The sequence below is a fragment of the Bubalus bubalis genome, chromosome 1 (genome assembly GCF_019923935.1).
Source record: "Bubalus bubalis isolate 160015118507 breed Murrah chromosome 1, NDDB_SH_1, whole genome shotgun sequence".
Taxonomy (NCBI): Eukaryota; Metazoa; Chordata; class Mammalia; order Artiodactyla; family Bovidae; genus Bubalus; species Bubalus bubalis.
Genome location: NC_059157.1, coordinates 90,060,988 through 90,078,231, shown reverse-complemented (window position 1 = coordinate 90,078,231; position 17,244 = coordinate 90,060,988). Strand labels below are relative to the sequence as shown.

General features: G+C 37.4%; 1 protein-coding gene and 1 non-coding gene across 3 annotated transcripts in view; both read left to right on the top strand.

Moving 5' to 3' along the window:
- Nucleotides 1-17,244, top strand: part of TOMM70 (translocase of outer mitochondrial membrane 70) — a 42,365-nt gene that overhangs the window by 6,449 nt on the left and 18,672 nt on the right. For both annotated transcript variants that reach the window (XM_006058734.4, XM_025282583.3), the window contains exons 2-6: nucleotides 6,418-6,591; nucleotides 9,030-9,156; nucleotides 10,776-10,885; nucleotides 11,738-11,886; nucleotides 14,914-15,121. In XM_006058734.4, coding sequence (XP_006058796.1) covers nucleotides 6,418-6,591; nucleotides 9,030-9,156; nucleotides 10,776-10,885; nucleotides 11,738-11,886; nucleotides 14,914-15,121 — 768 coding nt within the window. The remainder of the gene's footprint in view (nucleotides 1-6,417; nucleotides 6,592-9,029; nucleotides 9,157-10,775; nucleotides 10,886-11,737; nucleotides 11,887-14,913; nucleotides 15,122-17,244) is intronic.
- On the top strand, nucleotides 12,368-12,440 carry TRNAC-ACA. The gene has a single exon. It is a non-coding gene; the product is annotated as a tRNA-Cys (tRNA).

Genomic DNA, 17,244 nt, shown 5'->3' with positions numbered 1-17,244 from the left:
ATTTTTATAAAAGTAGCAATTGGTCAATAAAGTATTGAAAGATTGTTTCTTATGTGGTAAGTGTTTCAGTCTTGATTGCTACTTTCGTAAAGCTAGGATTCAAATTTTAAAATATGCCTCTGGAATTTGGTAAACTTAAGGGAATAAAACCATTGAAAAGAAACAGTATGCAACCACCTCATGTATATTCTGCTGCTGCTGCTAAGTCACTTCAGTCGTGTCCGACTCTGTGTGACCCCACAGATGGCAGCCCACCAGGCTCCCCCGTCCCTGGGATTCTCCAGGCAAGAACACTGGAGTGGGTTGCCATTTCCTTCTCCAATGCAGGAAAGTGAAAAGTGAAAGTGAAGTCGCTCAGTCGTGTCCAACTCTTAGCGACCTCATGGACTGCAGCCCACCAGGCTCCTCTGTCCATGGGGTTTTCCAGGCAAGAGTACTGGAGTGGGGTGCCATTGCATGTATATTCTAACTGAATGTAAATGTGTAATTAATGGTGATAAGTTCCCTCTTACCCACTGTTTTAGCTTTCTGTAGTTTCAGCTAACCACAGTGAACTATGATTTGAAAATGTTAAATGGAAAATTCCAGAAGTAAATAGTTCATAAATTTTAAATTGTGTGCCATTCTGAGTAGGTCCTGCTCTGGATGTGAATCATCCCTTTGTCCAGCACATCCTGCCCCTCAGCATTCAGTTAGCTGTCAGATTGACTGTTGCACTAGTAACCTGTATTTTACTTCATAGCCCAGAGCACAAGATTAGTGATGCTGGCAATTAGGACATACCAAAGAGAAGCCATTAAAGTTCTTCTTTTCAGTAAAAAGGTGAATGTTCTTGACTTAATAAGGAAAGGAAAAATAATCATATGGTGAGGTTGCTAAGATATATGGGAAGAATAAATCTATTTCTGAAATTGTGAAAGAACAAGAAAGCTGTGCTAGTTTTGCTGACAGAGTGCAGAAGATATAGCTACAGTGTGTGAAGATGGAAAGGGCATTAAATTTGTACAATGAGATACTTTGAGAAAGAGACCACGTTCACATAACTTTTATTACAGCATACTGTAATTGTTCTACTTTGTTATTACTTATGAATCTCTTATTGTGCCTAATGTATAAGTTAAGCTTTATCCTTGATACATGTATGTAGGGAAAAAAATGTATATGTAGGCTTTGGTACTATTTGCAGTTTCAGGCAGTCACTGAAGACAGGAGTCTTCGAATGTATCTTCTGCAGATAAAGCAGTGATTGCTATACCTATTCTATCTCCTTACACATGGATTAATGTACCTGATTCTAGCTCATTCTTTTTACAATGACTATATGTTTCTGATCACCAGAGTGTTTTTTAAACACTTGCTAAGAATTTACAGTGATTTCTTATTGCCGAATCTATATCATTGATAATTCTAAAGGTTCTTATTATAACTTGAGAAAGTAGATGGAGTTGGGTAGAAAGTAACTGAAAAGCAGTGCAAAGGATTCCTGCGAGTTGGAATCAAAATCCCCTATATTATAAAGAATTGGGTAGTTGTATATTTTCCAGTTTAAATTTTTTCTTCCAATAAATTTAATTTCTGCCTGGTATTGGCCTCAAAGCTTATGAAAATAATGTCTAATTATGATCTAATTACTATTATTAATGTCTAATTGTTATCTTTAGGTATCTTTTATCTTAAACTTGATTTTTATAAAAATAGCAATTGGTCAATAAAATATTGAAAAATTGTTTTTTATGTGGTAAGTGTTCCAGACTTGATTGCCACTTTCATAAAGCTATGTAAAGTTTTACATAAAGTTTTGTAATCACTACGTTTCGTGACATAGTAGAAGGCTGGTGTTGATTGATAAGCTCACATTTTGTCCTAAATTTTATCATTGGGCCAAAATAATTAGCTTTTCTGTATTGTCCCTGTGGTAATGCCGTTCTTTCTCTTCATTTTTATTAATGAAGGGAAGCAGTTAGAAAGTAATGTGGCTGTGGAGGGAGTGTGGTGAGCAGAAGGTGATAGTGAGGTTCACTGAGACATGGCTCTTCCCAGATGTGGTTTGGTTGCCTTCTGGAGTGACAGTGGATGAAAATTTGCAGTTTGGTGATTTGCCTGTGTAATTTGACCCTTGTCCACTCAGTGTCATTCAGAGCATCATTTTTTTTTCCTAGTACAGTAAGGAAAGGAAATTAAGCAGGTTCTGATTTTGACCCTAAGAGACAAAAAAATCGATAATAATTTTTAAAGGGAATGTATTGTAAAATGTGACTAAATGGAGGGAAATGGTAAGTGAAAGAAGTAAACAGTCCATAAGTGTTCTTGAACGTTTGTGTTCAAAATGTCTTGGTTGGTTTTAGGTTGATTTAGACTTTGCTGTCAGGGCTTCCCTAATAGCTTTGCTGACTTTGCTATCAGGGCTTCCCTGATAGCTCAGTTGGTAAAGAATCTGCCTGCAATGCAGGAGACCCCAGTTTGATTCCTGAGTTGGGAAAATCCCCTAGAGAAGGGCTAGGCTACCCACTCCAGTATTCTTGGGCTTCCCTTGTGGCTCAGCTGGTAAAGAATCTGCCCACAATGTGGGAGACCTGGGTTCAATCCCTGGGTTGGGAAGATCCCCTGGAGAAGGGAAAGGCTACCCGGTCCAGTATTCTGGCCTGGAGAATTCCATCAGACTACAGTCTGTGGGGTCACAAAGAGTCAGACACAACTGAGCAACTTAAAAAAAAAAAAAAAGACTTTGCTGAAATAAAAATAAGAAGTACCCATCTTTCTAAGGAGAGGAAGCCTTGTATACCTTTCCATATTTCTCTCTATTCTTTTAACTTATCTGCTCTCACATGACTACCTCTCCTGGTATTCCTGTATGTAGCCTTAAACTTCCAATAGACAGGAAAGAGTTCATTGCCTGTTTGTGCTAATAAAACAAAGTCATTACTCTGACCCAAGAAAGTTCTTTTTTAATCCTCAAATCTTTAGTAAAAATAATAGTCAAACATACTTCTCACAGGCATTTAATATAGCAGCTTACTTTCTATGTCAGCAGTCCCTAGTGTATTAGGCTGTGTATTAGCCATGTTCTCAATGACTTAGAAACATTGTAAACTTTTTATAAGAAATTGAAATAATGTTTATCTTATTGTATTTAACATCAAAAGTAATTGAGTTTCATTATTTTGAAGTTTTTTTAGAGCACATAAAACTTTGTAGTCATGTTTTCTTGGTAGATTGTACCTTTTATCAATAAAACTGCCCTTCTGTGCTCCATCCCTGGCATTTGAATGGTATTTTGTCTGATACTGCCTTCTTTTTTGCAAGAATTTGCATTCTGTAACTTTTTTACGGTTTTTTTTTTTGACCTGTCATTTTGTTTTAGCTCATGCCTGTAGGTAGCATGTAGTTATTTTTTTAATAGGGAGATTTAAGCTGCTCACATTTATTGTTATTATTGACGTGTTTGGTGATTCTTGCCATATTTACTCCACCTTTTTGTTTCTTCCTTTATCCTCCCCTTCCTGCTTTTTTGTTTTATTGATCATCTCCCCCACTTTGGAGTTCATTTTTAGTGGTAAGGAAGTTGTACACCTCAGTTTCTGTTCTTGTGTTAAACCTTAAATGCTAATTTAGCTACGTATAAGATTTTAAGTTCAAGATAATCTTTCTTCAGGACTTTGAAGTTGTTGCTCCATTGTTTTTTAATACATAATGTCGGTGATAGTCTGACCCCAGTTTGGTTTTTTTTCTTTGTAGGTAATCTGTATGTGTGTGTGTGTGTGTTGATAATTTTTTTCTACCTGAAAACTTTAAGGATTTTTACTGTGAAATTTCACCATGATATATCTAAAAATGTGTGTCAGGAATTTTTCTGATGTTTTCTTAAGACACTGATTTCTATGCCTTTCCTTCTAACATAGATAGATGTTGGAACTTTGGGATTTATACTCCTTATATCTAACTTTTTTCCAAACTTCTCATCTCCTTGTCCTCTATTCTTCTTGCATTCTGGCAGATTCACTTGCCTCTGCCTGCTGCTTGTTTGCTCCTCAGTTATGCCCATTCTAATATACAGTCCACATATTTTTATCATAATAATTCTATTTAATTTTCAAGATGTCTAATTGGTGCTCTTTAAAAACAGCCTTTTTTAAAATGAATGTGGTTACCTCTCATTCCTCTGATGTTAAATTTTCTGTTTGCTTTGTTTATCCTGCTTCTTCAAATACTAGTTTTTTAAATATGAGTAGGGTGCCTCTCTTTTGTGGTATTAATTTTCCTTTATGTTAGCAATTCTTGACAATATGGTTTCTTGGAAGACAGACATGGTGTGTTTGTCACTAGTCCTTCAGGTGGAGGGGCTCCTCACTCCTCCTGGATGATGCAGCCCTACTCCAGCGTGACTTCTGTTTCTCTAGTGGAATGGGAGGGTTGATGAGGTCGCTTTAAGTGCAATTTTCCAGCAACTGGAAACCACAACTACATTAGAAAGTCCTAGTTGTCTTCTATTATGAATGTGCCAAGGATTTTTTTACTGTCAAAACTTTTGCAAGATGGTTAAGGCTCTTTACAGGTAGAAGATTTCATATATTACTCTTTTTGTGTCTTATTCGACTCCTTTCATCCATTTGCTTCTCATTTTAAAATATGCACGTTTCTTATTGGCTTTCCTGGTGGCTTAGCTGGTAAAGAATCTGCCTGCAATCCGAGAGACCTGGGTTCAATCCCTGGGTTAGGAAGATTCCATGCAGAAGGAAAAGGCTACCCACTCCAGTATTCTGGCCTGAAAAATTCCATGGACTGTATAGTCCGTGGGGTCACAAAGAGTTGGACACGACTGAGCTGCAGTCCATGGGGTTGTGAAAAGTAGGACACGACTGAGCGACTTCACTTTCACTTTTCACTTTCATGCATTGGAGAAGGAAATGGCAACCCACTCCAGTGTTCTTGCCTGGGGAATCCCAGGGACGGGGGAGCCTGATGGGCTGCCGTCTGTGGGGTTGTACAGAGTCGGACACAACTGAAGCGACTTAGCAGCAGCAGCAGAGAGACTTTCACTTCACTTCACTTATTGACACTAGCTAGCTTAAACTAGCTGTTTAATATTCTGAACTTAGAGTTCCCTACACATCTTTCTTTGCACACTATACTTTTTAAAAACTAACTGTAGTTTCATTTAGACTAAAGGAGAAGGGAAACAAAAGGTAAATGGAAGAAAAAAGTAGCAAAAAAAAAAAAGCATGAGTAAGGGAGAAGATAACAGATATAAAAGCTTACTCTCCTCCCATCATCTCTTCATGACTGAGATGCCCTAGGTCCCAAGCAACTTACTCTTCGCAAGGTGAACTCACAGGGGCTCTTGTGAGTTCGTTGTGGGGGCAGCTACTTCTGCTTTTGCTTTGTAAGTGTTTACCTGTTGGAAATACATGGGTTCTTTCATAATCACATATTTGTTAAAGTTGAATGATGTTGACAAAGTTTGGGGTGAAGACGTGCCACAGAGCTCTTGGACCTAGTAGCTTGAACCTAAATAACTGGATTTATCTACAAAGATGCTTCCCAGATGTTTACTGAAGCTTTTGCAACTGTCTTCTGTGGCTATTAACTACCAACTCATGAAATATGTGAATTGCGTCCTCTAGGAAGCAGATACTGAGACAAAGACAGGAGTGCCAAAATTTTATTCATTTGCAAATAATAGATTGGGATAACAGTTGTAATGAAGATGGCAAAGTGTTTCTAGTATCTGTTCTACACTGTTGACCAACAACCTAATTGAAAAACACCAATACATGTGATTAAATGGTTTTCAGAATGAAAAAGTCAAATAACCAATAAATGTGAACAGATTTTCAAATTCATTGATAGTGGAGAAAATGTGAATTAAAATAATATCAGAATATTATGTTACACTGGGGTTTTGCAACTTTGGCACTATTGACATTTTGGATCTGATAAGTTGTTGCGGGGTGCTGCCCTGTACATCGTAGAATGTTAGCAGCATTCTAGTATCTACCTACTAGATACCAGGGGCATCTCCCCCAACCCCTAGGTGTGAAAATCCAAAATGTTGTCAGGCATTGTGAAATGTACCCTAGAGGGAAAATCATCCCTGATTGAGAACCACAGTTTTATGCCCATTAGACTGGATATTAAAACTCTTGCTGGCAGAGTTTGGTGGGAAAGTGGTATACCTTAAAGCAGTACAGCCTTTTGAGGGGGAAAGTGTGTTTTTCAAGTTAAAGATTTATAAAATCTTTGATTTGGCAGTCCTATTAAAGACTCTTGTCTCCCATGAAGATGTAAATAGGAGTGGCTTGCATTGTGACACCCATTCTGCCCTTCCATTTTTTTCTTCAGTGTGTCATGTAGTCACTGTGATCTGAATCTGTTACTGCGTGTTGATAAGTGTTTCATAATTGTTCCCTTGTATTTCAGAACTCGCTTGATAGAGCCCAAGCAGCCAAGAACAAAGGCAACAAATATTTTAAAGCAGGAAAATATGAACAAGCTATTCAGTGCTATACCGAGGCTATCAGTTTGTGTCCTACAGAGAAGAATGTTGACCTTTCCACATTTTATCAAAACAGAGCTGCTGCCTTTGAGCAATTGGTATGTACTGTAGGTTGGTTTTTCTTTTTTTCTCTTTATTTGCATAATGTTTCAGCTAATGCCACTCAAATATGTCTAATACACTTTTTGAAGTTGTTTTGAAATTACAGGGGTTTTGTTTTGTTTTTATATCCTTTAATTACATAGTTTTTTAGGAACAAATTTTAGTTTTGTTCATTCCACATATAATCCAAAGTTGTATATATCAGATTTTATAAAATTAGATAATAAAGAAAGTTAATGTTTCTGGTGACCCCATTCACCTCAGCAGTTTAAGTCTATTTCTTCAACTTTTGCCTCCATATAAGCATATGTGGAGGGAAAAAAGACTAAAAGATTAATTCCCATTACATTGTTTGCAATGTATCTTTCCAGTTGCCACTGTATCTGGTACAACTTTTCATAGCACACACAGATCTGTTTCATTCTTTTTAAAGCCTATAGGTAGTAGCTGTTATATAGCTGTATAGTGGAAGTGAAGTGAAGTGAAGAGTCGTGTGCAACTCTTTGCAACCCCGTGAACTGTAGCCTACCAGGATCCTCCGTCCATGTGATTTTCCAGGCAAGAGTACTGGCGTGGGGTGCCATTGCCTTCTCCAGGGGATCTTCCTGACCCACGGATCGAACCCGGGTCTCCCACATTGTAGGCAGACGCTTTACCATCTGAGCCACCAGGGAAGTCTACAGTGGAAAACATCTCCCTACTGATGAGCATTTGAATTACTTCCTCTTTTCCCTGTTGCACTCAGTGTTGCAGTAAATATTTTTTACTTTTTTTTGCATTCTTTTCTGAGAATAAAATTAAGAAATGGAATTATAAAGAGATAGTATTAGTACCTATTCTAATAATAATATTTGAGCATGCTTGTTTTCTAGTATCTCACTGTGTGAATTGGTCTTAATATTTGCCACTCTAGTAGAAGAAAAATACTATCTTCTCATTTTTAATTTGCACTTTTTGAGATGTTGGTGATGTGGACCATCATTTTCTATGTTTATCAGTCATTTGTAGTCTCTGCATTTTTTATTCAACCATATTTTGTTGACTGTGTTATATATGAAAGGTTACTGTAGTAGGAGCCTAGGTCTGTAAAAGCAGACAATTATGTATCGAACTCAAAGATCACTCAACAGTGAACCATTAAATGACATTTGGATAAGCCTTTGATTCTCTAATAGAGGAATGATTGAGGTTGGTGTGTCAAATAGTGGAGAATAGAGTGTTACAAATGGAGAAAACAGTGTATGTAATTGCTTCTGAGGCAGAAAAGAGTTTGCCATGATTAAAGAAGTGTGGATTAAGGATCCTGGGATATAGAGAGATGAAATCGGAGAGGTTGCAGAGGGCAGATCAGGCAAAGCCTTGCAATGGTAAGAAGTTTGGATTTGATTCTGAGTGTAATGGGAAGTATTTAAGGCTTTTTAATAGGGCAGGAACATCATCTAAAATTGTTCTCACTGTTCTGTCAGTATATTGGAGGGAGGCAGGAGTGGAGGCAGGGGGGCTGAGGAAGGATGTTGTAGTTGCCAAGGTGAGACATGAAGGAAAGCTGAAAACCAGTAGAACTTGCTATTGCATTGGGTGTGAAGGGTGAAGAGAAGCAGGAGTTTTACTAATAGTGGCGTGAGGAAGGGTTGAGACAGCCAAGCAGATGGTTTAATTGAGAAGTGTCTGTATTTTAGGAGAGTGATTTGGGTTAAAGAGATAAATTTGGGAGTCCTCTAATTTTAATGTGGTTATAGGACCACAGATGTGATTACCTAACGGGATGAGTCCTTGAGCATTCCAGCAGAAATCAGATAGGGGTAAGAAGTCAGCTAGAGAAATTGGGAAGGAGCAGCCAGTGGAAGTAGGTGGAAATTAAGCAGAGTGGCTACTCCTTGGAGGTTTGGTAATAATGATGGCTGAGAAATGGGGTAGTAGCTGTAGGGAATTACAGAATCAAAGGAGGGTTTTTAAAAGATGGGAGATACTAAAGCAAGTGTTTTTATGCTAATAGGAATGATTGAGTAGAGAAGCAGATTGCTGCAGAGGCAGGAGAGCTGACAGTGAAGTCCTTGACGTGGGGGGAGTGTAGATCCTATTGCAAGTGGAGGGTTGGCCTTGGATGAAGAGGGGTGCTTCCTCAGTTTTAAAAGGAGGGAAGGAGGAGATGATATGATCACATAGATGCAGGTAGGTTATAGATGTGGTAGTAGAAAGATGGCTTATGTCCTTTACCTATTTTTAAAAATCAGATTGCTTATCTTTATTGCAGTTATTTGTATGGAGCTGTTATAATGTGTTGTGGATATTAACTGTTTGTATGAATTGGGAATATGTTTTCTATTGTGGGACTCTTAATACTCAGCCTGCTGAGTTTAGAAAACTGATTTCTGTTGAACAGTGCTTCCTTCAGTGTGACTTTTTTTTTGTTTTTTAATACTTTCAATTACAGCAAAAATGGAAAGAGGTGGCACAAGATTGTACAAAGGCTGTTGAACTTAATCCCAAATATGTGAAAGCTCTCTTTAGACGTGCAAAAGCCCACGAGAAGCTAGACAATAAGAAGGAATGTTTAGAAGGTGAGGGTATTTTCGTGTTTACATATGAAAATTACTAAAGGTTTTGTAGTCACTGGTAAATTTATATGCAACTCTGCCTATGAGTAGAGAAATCAGTTGTGTTTAAAAGTTTGAGTCTTCCCCAATTGAAACTTTGTTCTATAGTTTCAATTGACATTGCTGATGCTTGAGTACCATCACTATTCCCACCTATTGAATTAAATGATTTAAAGTTTATATACTGCACATTTTAAACTTGGCAACATCATCAGTGTAATTTCATGAATAAGAAATCAGAAGAGAGGTTTAGTTGAGTGTTACTAAGATTCTGCATAGTTTCAATTAATGTCCTATATCAATATGAAATAAATTTTGAGATGAATCATTAAAGAAAACATTTGTTTTTTGTCCTTGCTATTTTCAAACATTATCCTTCACTCAAGTAGAAATTTTGTAATTGATACAAAGCATCAAGTGAATTTGCCGTTCTCTGTAAATATCATAAATATTCCTTGGCCTCTAATTAGCCATATCTGTTGCTAAAACTTCAGTTAGGGTATTGGCCACTGACCTACAGAGTACTTTGTTCCACTTAATGTAGAGCTAACCCAAAATGCAGATTCCACAGTCTAAAAGTGTTTTCCCACTACATATTTAAATCTGCTTTAAAAGTATCAATAATCAGAAATTTAGCCATAATTTTTTTTTAAATAATATTATTATTTAAAAGGAGAAAGCTATTTTGTCTTTTAAAATCTGGGTTACCAGTTGAGAGTGGTTTTAGAGAACATTTTAGAAGAAACTTGAGGTTTTGCAGTATTATATATTTCGGTGATGGATAGGAGGAGTGTTGCTTTGAAAAAAAGATTTCTGAGTTTTGAACCAGACCTTGAAGTTATTAAGAGCTAATTATAGAGAGGCGTTTAAATGGGTTTTAGATGGAGAAATGGGATGGGGAAAAGACATTGACATTGGCACTAGCCAGAGTATCAGGGGAACATGCAGTAGATTGACTTGTTTGGAGGGGCATGGGTTTGCAATTGTGAGAAATTGAATTCAAAAAGAGAGGGACAGTCTTGTTGACTACTTTGAATGAAAGGTTGGGAGGTTAAAGAAACATTGATCTTTTTCATTTCAAACCACTGTATATTGAGTTATAGCATAGCCAGGTTAAAATGATATTTTGAAGCAGATTTCATTGAGAGCTCTGTGGCAAGATGGCTTTGGAGACAAGGAGTAACCCTGAGGCCTATTAAAAAAAAAGTAAGACCAGACATGAGAGAGCCACATTATGATTTGGCCTATACTTACTGTCCCAAAGAGAATATTCCTAGGTTACTGGTTTTATTTGCTGTGTACAATGTTAGAGCAGTGAGAAGCATCACAAATCATGTAGCATAGTCCCTTTCATTTCACAGGTTAGGAAAGTGAATTCTGGAGAAGTAGAGTGACTTTCTGAGCTTTGAGTTTGTAAAGTATGTAAAACCAAAGTGTTAAGAATAAATTTATTGAAAATGATAGCCACATAAAGCTATGAATTTATTTTGGCTTTCTGTGGTAACACTGAGCCCATTTTGATGCTGCTAGTCATCTTTGCAATAATTTTCATACTCACTCTTATTTTTTTGTATCATTTCTAGATGTCACTGCTGTGTGTATATTAGAAGGATTCCAAAATCAACAAAGCATGCTGTTAGCTGATAAAGTTCTTAAACTTCTTGGAAAAGAGAAAGCCAAAGAAAAATATAAGGTAAATTAACCTGCATTGGTTAATATAGAGGAAATATGCGTTGTGAAGGGTCATTGCTCATTTATACCACTTAAATTTGGGCATAATGGTAATGACTGAAATTAGATCTGGATTATATTTATTTTTCCTATAATATTGGGCTTTTGTGGCCTTTTAAAATAAGAATGTGAACCATGTCCGGATTGTACCTGCTGCTGCTGCTGCTAAGTCGCTTCAGTCGTGTCCAACTCTGTGCGACCCCATGGACTGCAGCCTACCAGGCTTCTCCGTCCATGAATATTAAAAGAATTCACGTATATTAGAGGTTTCCAAACAATGGCCTACAGGCCAAATCCAGTCCGCCACCTGTTTTATAAATGTGCCAGTAATGTTTTATTGGAACTCAGCCACTCACACATTGTTTTTGGCTGCTTTTAAACTACAACAGCAGAGCTGAGCTGTTGTGACACTATATGGCATACAAAACCTAAAATATTTACTATCTGGCCTTTTACAGAAAACAATTGCCAACTCTTGGCTTTTTAAAGTTTTTAAAAGTATACTGTATAAATTGGCACTGGTCTTACACAGTTAGTAGATGGTTTAATTTAGTGTGTGGTTATAAGAGTTCTTGACATTTTACATCTTCAGAGAGGGAAAGGCTGTCAGTCAAAACGTTTTTTTAAAAGCTAGGACTGGCAGCATTACCATTTTCACTGTCTATTACCCTACAGTTTGGAGCCTGATATTCTTCAATTATTTGAAAATGAGGAACCAGTTTTTATGGCAGTGGTTCCCAGTGTTCTACAAATGCATCTGCTTCTTTGGTTAGTGTTTTTTACTTTGATGTATTTAAATATGATTAAATTTCAGAATCGTGAACCTCTGATGCCATCTCCACAATTTATCAAATCTTACTTCAGTTCTTTCACGGATGATATAATTTCTCAGCCAATGCTTAAAGGAGAGAAGTCTGATGAAGATAAAGACAAGGAAGGGGAGGCTTTAGAAGTAAAAGAAAAGTAAGTGTGTCTCGAGTATAGTGTCTGCCTAATGCTTTTTGTGGGGGAATTGGATTGTGGGGGTTTTTGCTGCCGTAGAGGGCTTCCCTGATAGCTCAGTTGGTAACGAATCTGCCTGCAGTGCAGGAGACCCCAATTCGATTCCTGGGTCATGAAGATCCACTGGAGAAGGGATCGGCTACCCACTCCAGTATTCCTGGGCTTCCCTTGTGGCTCAACTGGTAAAGAATCCGCCTACAATGTGGGAGACCTAGACTTGATCCCTGGGTTGGGAAGATACCCTAGAGAAGGGAAAGGCTACCCACTCCAGTATTCTGGCCTAGAGAATTCCGTGGACTGAATAGTCCATGGGCTCACAAAGAGTCGGACACGACTGAGCGATTGTCACTTTCACTTTCATTGCTGCCATAGAGCCAAAATGGGACTCTGAGTCATCTCTTTAAAAAACTTATTTATAGACCGATATGAATATAATAGAGCTTCCCTGGTGGCTCAGACGGTAAAGCGTCTGCCTACAATGCAGGAGACCCAGGTTCAATCCCTGGGTCAGGAAGATCTGGAGAAGGTGATGGCAACCCACTCCAGTATTCTTGCCTGGAATATCCCATGGATGGAGGAACCTGGTAGGCTACAGTCCATGGGGTCGCAAAGAGTCGGACACGACTGAGCGACTTCACTTTCTTTATGAATATAATAAAATTATAGTATATAATAATATTATTATTATAATAAAAATACTTCGTTTCTCACACATGTCTATTATATCCTGAATGTTACATCTTTGGTAACTCAAGGTTTTACTGCCAGGAGTCTGCCCAGCTTTTAAGGTCTACATAATATTCTAAAGAGAGTTCCCAGAGAGTCAAGTGGTTAAGTATATTTGAGTAGGGGGACTAACTTAAAAAATGATTGTGTAGGTCAATATCCAGATGTTTTAGTGCAAGGAAGTTTCTAATTTAATTTTTAGAAGTGCCCAAAAGAGTGACTGTCTTCAAGGTTTTCCCTGCATGCCTAGGAAAATGCCATTCTTTGGGTTTGTGTTTACTCTTGTAGAGCGCTGAAGTCAAAGTACAAGGTGCTGTGTTTACAACTGGCAGTCAAGGGATGTAATATATAAGCTATCTAGCCTGCTTATCCATTTATATTTAGCAATACTTTTGTTTTGCTGTTGAGGCTAGCTCACCTCTCCAAGAGAAGACACAATATTATTACCAACATGACATTTTCTAATAAGTTTGGAAGAAAAGGGAATGCTGTTCCCATAGCAAAGCATAATTTTGCCTCTATAGCATATTGAGATGTTTAAGGGAAAAGATTGCTTTTGGTTTCTATCTCTCAATTTTTCTACCGTTATTGGCCACCTTTTTTAAGGGAGGATACTATGCATAATTTTGCCAAGATGTTCTGATTTGTGTTAGTTGATGAACAATCTCTTTAAGAAAATTATAGATGGGAAGTAAATGTTGAGGGTGATGCCAATAATTGCCTCTTCTGATTAGGAGGTAGTCCTAATCCCAGAAAAATTACAATGAAGTTTTAATACCATTATTCTAAAAGCTACATTGAGAGGTGGTTGGACATAACTGTCTCTCATCAGAACACTAACTGGAGTTGGTCCTAAGTTTTTAAATTCTACTTTACTCTGAGCCTTAGCTTTATCAATTTTTGGATGGAGAGATAATAATTACCTTTTGAGGCTTATTGTGAGGTTTACGGGTCATGTTTGTAAGCATCTAGAACTTAGGTTCTCAGTAAATAGGAACCATTATTACTTCCAATCTAATTATTTTGTCTTAGTTCAGGAGTATTAGAATTTTAATTTTGGGAAAGGTTAGCACAGAGTTTCTAAGTTTTGACTGACATAACTTTTAAGTTACTTGCCAATTCTCTCTATTCAGAGTAGGTAGCAAATGAAATAAGAAAACATGATTTTCTTACATAATGTGCCTTATATTGTTTCTTATGTAATATGCCTTATATTTGTAAGACCCCCTTAAAGAACATCTAGTGTAATTTTCCTTTTCAGTTCAAAAAATCCCTTCTACAAGTGTTGTGAAAAAAATCATCCTAGACAAGTGATGATATTGTGGTCATTGCTTTTTAAAAAGTAAGAGAAGGGTGTTTTCTTTAAGTCCTATTTGATGGAAGAGTCTTCTGCTTTGATATTCCCACCTATTCATTCTGAAAGTGATGGGCTTCCCTTGTAGCTCAGATGGTAAAGAAACTCCCCATAATGTAGGAGACATGGGTTTGATCACTGGGTTGGGAAGATCCCCTGGAGTAGGAAATGGCAACCCACTCCAGTGTTCTTGCCTGTGAATTCCATGGACAGAGGAACCTAGTGGGCTACAGTCTGCTTCTTTGATATTCCCACCTATTCATTCTAGGTCTGTTCTTCTAGGTGAAATAACACACTTCTAGATGAGAGCCTTTTAGCTATTCCCTTTGCTTAAGTTCTTGCTCCCTTAATGTTCACTTTTCACAACACAGCTGGAGTGATGTTTACAAAGTACAACTCAGGTCACGCCTCTTCTCTTGCGTTCTGGGACCCCCAACTCACCTGAGTATTTTCTCTTTCTCTGTTCTTTCTGTTGGTCATAAGGTAACTGTTGAGTGCCACCAGTGTGCCACAGATAAGGTGAATAAGACAGGATCCTTTCCTATGTTGCATTTCAATCTGTCATTCGCTTACTTTTTCATGTGTTAAATGTTGAAGCCTGGACAATAACCCTAGGTTTCTGCCATTTTCTCTGCTGTTTTCCTTTTTAAAACCCTCTCTCCAAGGCAACAAGAAGATCCCAGTCTACATCGAAAGTCCTAAGGTGCTACCCCCACACACGCTTCCACCACCACCTCCAGTCCTGCACTGGCTGGTTAACTTGTTAAGGGGGAAAGCATACTTGTTTGCCTCAGGTATACTGAGTGTGGCAAGTTCAGCATTTGATCCTTTCTTAGTAATTTGTTATGCTCATTTTATTAGTAATAAAAGGTAAAATTTATAATTTCCTCTGTTCATTTTATTTTCAGTTCTGGATATTTAAAGGCCAAACAGTATATGGAAGAAGAAAACTATGATAAAATCATAAGTGAATGCTCAAAAGAAATAGATGCTCAAGGAAAATACATGGCAGAAGCATTGCTACTACGAGCTACTTTCTACCTGCTTATTGGCAATGCCAACGCAGCCAAACCAGATTTAGATAAGGTCATCAGCTTGCAAGAAGCTAATGTGAAGGTACTTTTAAAACTCTGTGTGTGTGCATGTGAAAAAAATTAATAATAAAAATGAGGCTTTCGGGTATGTTTTGCCAAATTTTTGGCATTTCAGTTGCCATTCTCCAAAAGACTTATTTTTTGTTTTCGAAGGAACTACACCTAATAATGATTGAATTGGTGTGGTGAAACTAAAACAGACATATCAGTGATAATTAACTTTAACTAAGAAAGGATTGTTTTTTTCTACAGCATCTTTTGGCTTCAGCTTCCCTGTATATCTTCTGCCTACTGTATTGGACTGTATTTGGGTAGGAGTAAGGGTGATGTAGCAGTGCTATAGATAATATAAATAACTTGCAATATGTTATAATACTATAAATAACATGCAATATGTAGTATAAGAATATACAATGCATTTAATAAAAAGTAAGCATGTTTAATGTATTCTGAAAGAGTTTATTTACATGAGGGAAAAAACAAGATCTAAAAATATATTGCAGTATAGAAACATATCAAAAGTTTTTGCAGTTGTGTGGTTGGAACAGCTTTTCATTTTCTAAGTGTTCGTGTGTATATGCAGTTATTTTCATAATTGAGATTTGGTAGGGATCTGTTATGGCACCCCAGTCCAGTACTCTTGCCTGGAAAATCCCATGGACGGAGGAGCCTGGTGGCTGCAGTCCATGGGGTCACTAAGAGTCGGACACGACTGAGCGACTTCACTTTCACTTTTCACTTTCACGCATTGGAGAAAGAAATGGCAACCCACTCCAGTGTTCTTGCCTGGAGAATCCCAGGGACGGGGGAGCCTGGTGGGCTGCCGTCTATGGGGTCGCACAGAGTCAGACACGACTGAAGCGACTTAGCAGCAGCAGCAGGGATCTGTTAAATTATATGAGCCCTCTATTTCAGCATAATAAGAACAAATGTCGGCCGCCAAAGTACTGTTGGTTGATTAACATCTCTTTTTCCTCACTGAATTAACTAAACTCTGGCTTCCTTCACCTCCAAAAGAATCATTCATGTATCTTGTGGAAAATGAAAGTTGTTTTCAAGGCTTAAGTATTTGCCAGCAAATTTTATCTTAACTTCTTGTAAACAAAAGTAATTTAAACTAAGTATTTGTTAAAAGTCCTTTTCAAAATGAGATTTTCAAGTTGAAGATAGCCTTGTACTAATTATCTTTATTTCCTGATAATCAGATGTGTTCTGTTTTTGTTATTCTCATGGGGGCATTCTTACTTGTTTCATTGAGGACATTTGTGTACTTTTGCCTTGAAAAAAACTTTGGAGAAGAATCTTATTTCTTATTTCCTGATCTTGACTTTGTTCTAATGGCAGGTAATAATGTACATATCATGCCATGTACAAAAATGAGCTCAAAATGGATCAGAGACCTGAATGTAAGAGCTAAAACTATAAAACTCTTAGGAAAAAACATGAGGAGGAAATCTTCAGTACTTTAAATTAAGCAGTGGTTCCGTAGGTGTGACACCAGCAGCACAAATGACCAAGTGGTGGTGGGGGGCTTACTCCACATGGGAGAAAATATTCCCAAGTCATACATCTGATAATGAGCTTGTATGCAGACAATATTAAATCGTCTTTATAGCACAACAATAAAAAGATAGCCTAATTTAAAAATAGGAAAGGATCTGAGTAGACATTTTTCCAAAGAATATGCACAAATGACCAATAAGAACAAGAAAATATACTCAGCATCATTAGACCTTAGGGAAATGTGAATCAAAATCACAATGAGGTATAACTTTATACCCGCTAGAATGGCCATAATCAGAAATTTGGACAATTAAAAGTATTGATATAGATGTGGAAAAAATTGGAACTCTCACACATTGATAGTAGAAATGTAAAATGGTAAAATCCCTTTGGAAATTAGTAGGCGGTGGTTTCTAGAGTTACCATGTGACCCAGCAGTTACTCTCTTAGGTATATACCTATGAGGATTTATGTCAAGACAAAAACTTGTACATGAATGTTCTTAGTAGCATTATTCATAAGAGCCAAAAAGTGGAAGCAGCTCAAATGTCCACCAGCTGGTGAAGAGATAAATAGACTGATTTATCTATGCAATGGAATATTATTCAGCCCCTAAAATAGAATGACGTACATGTTAGAACT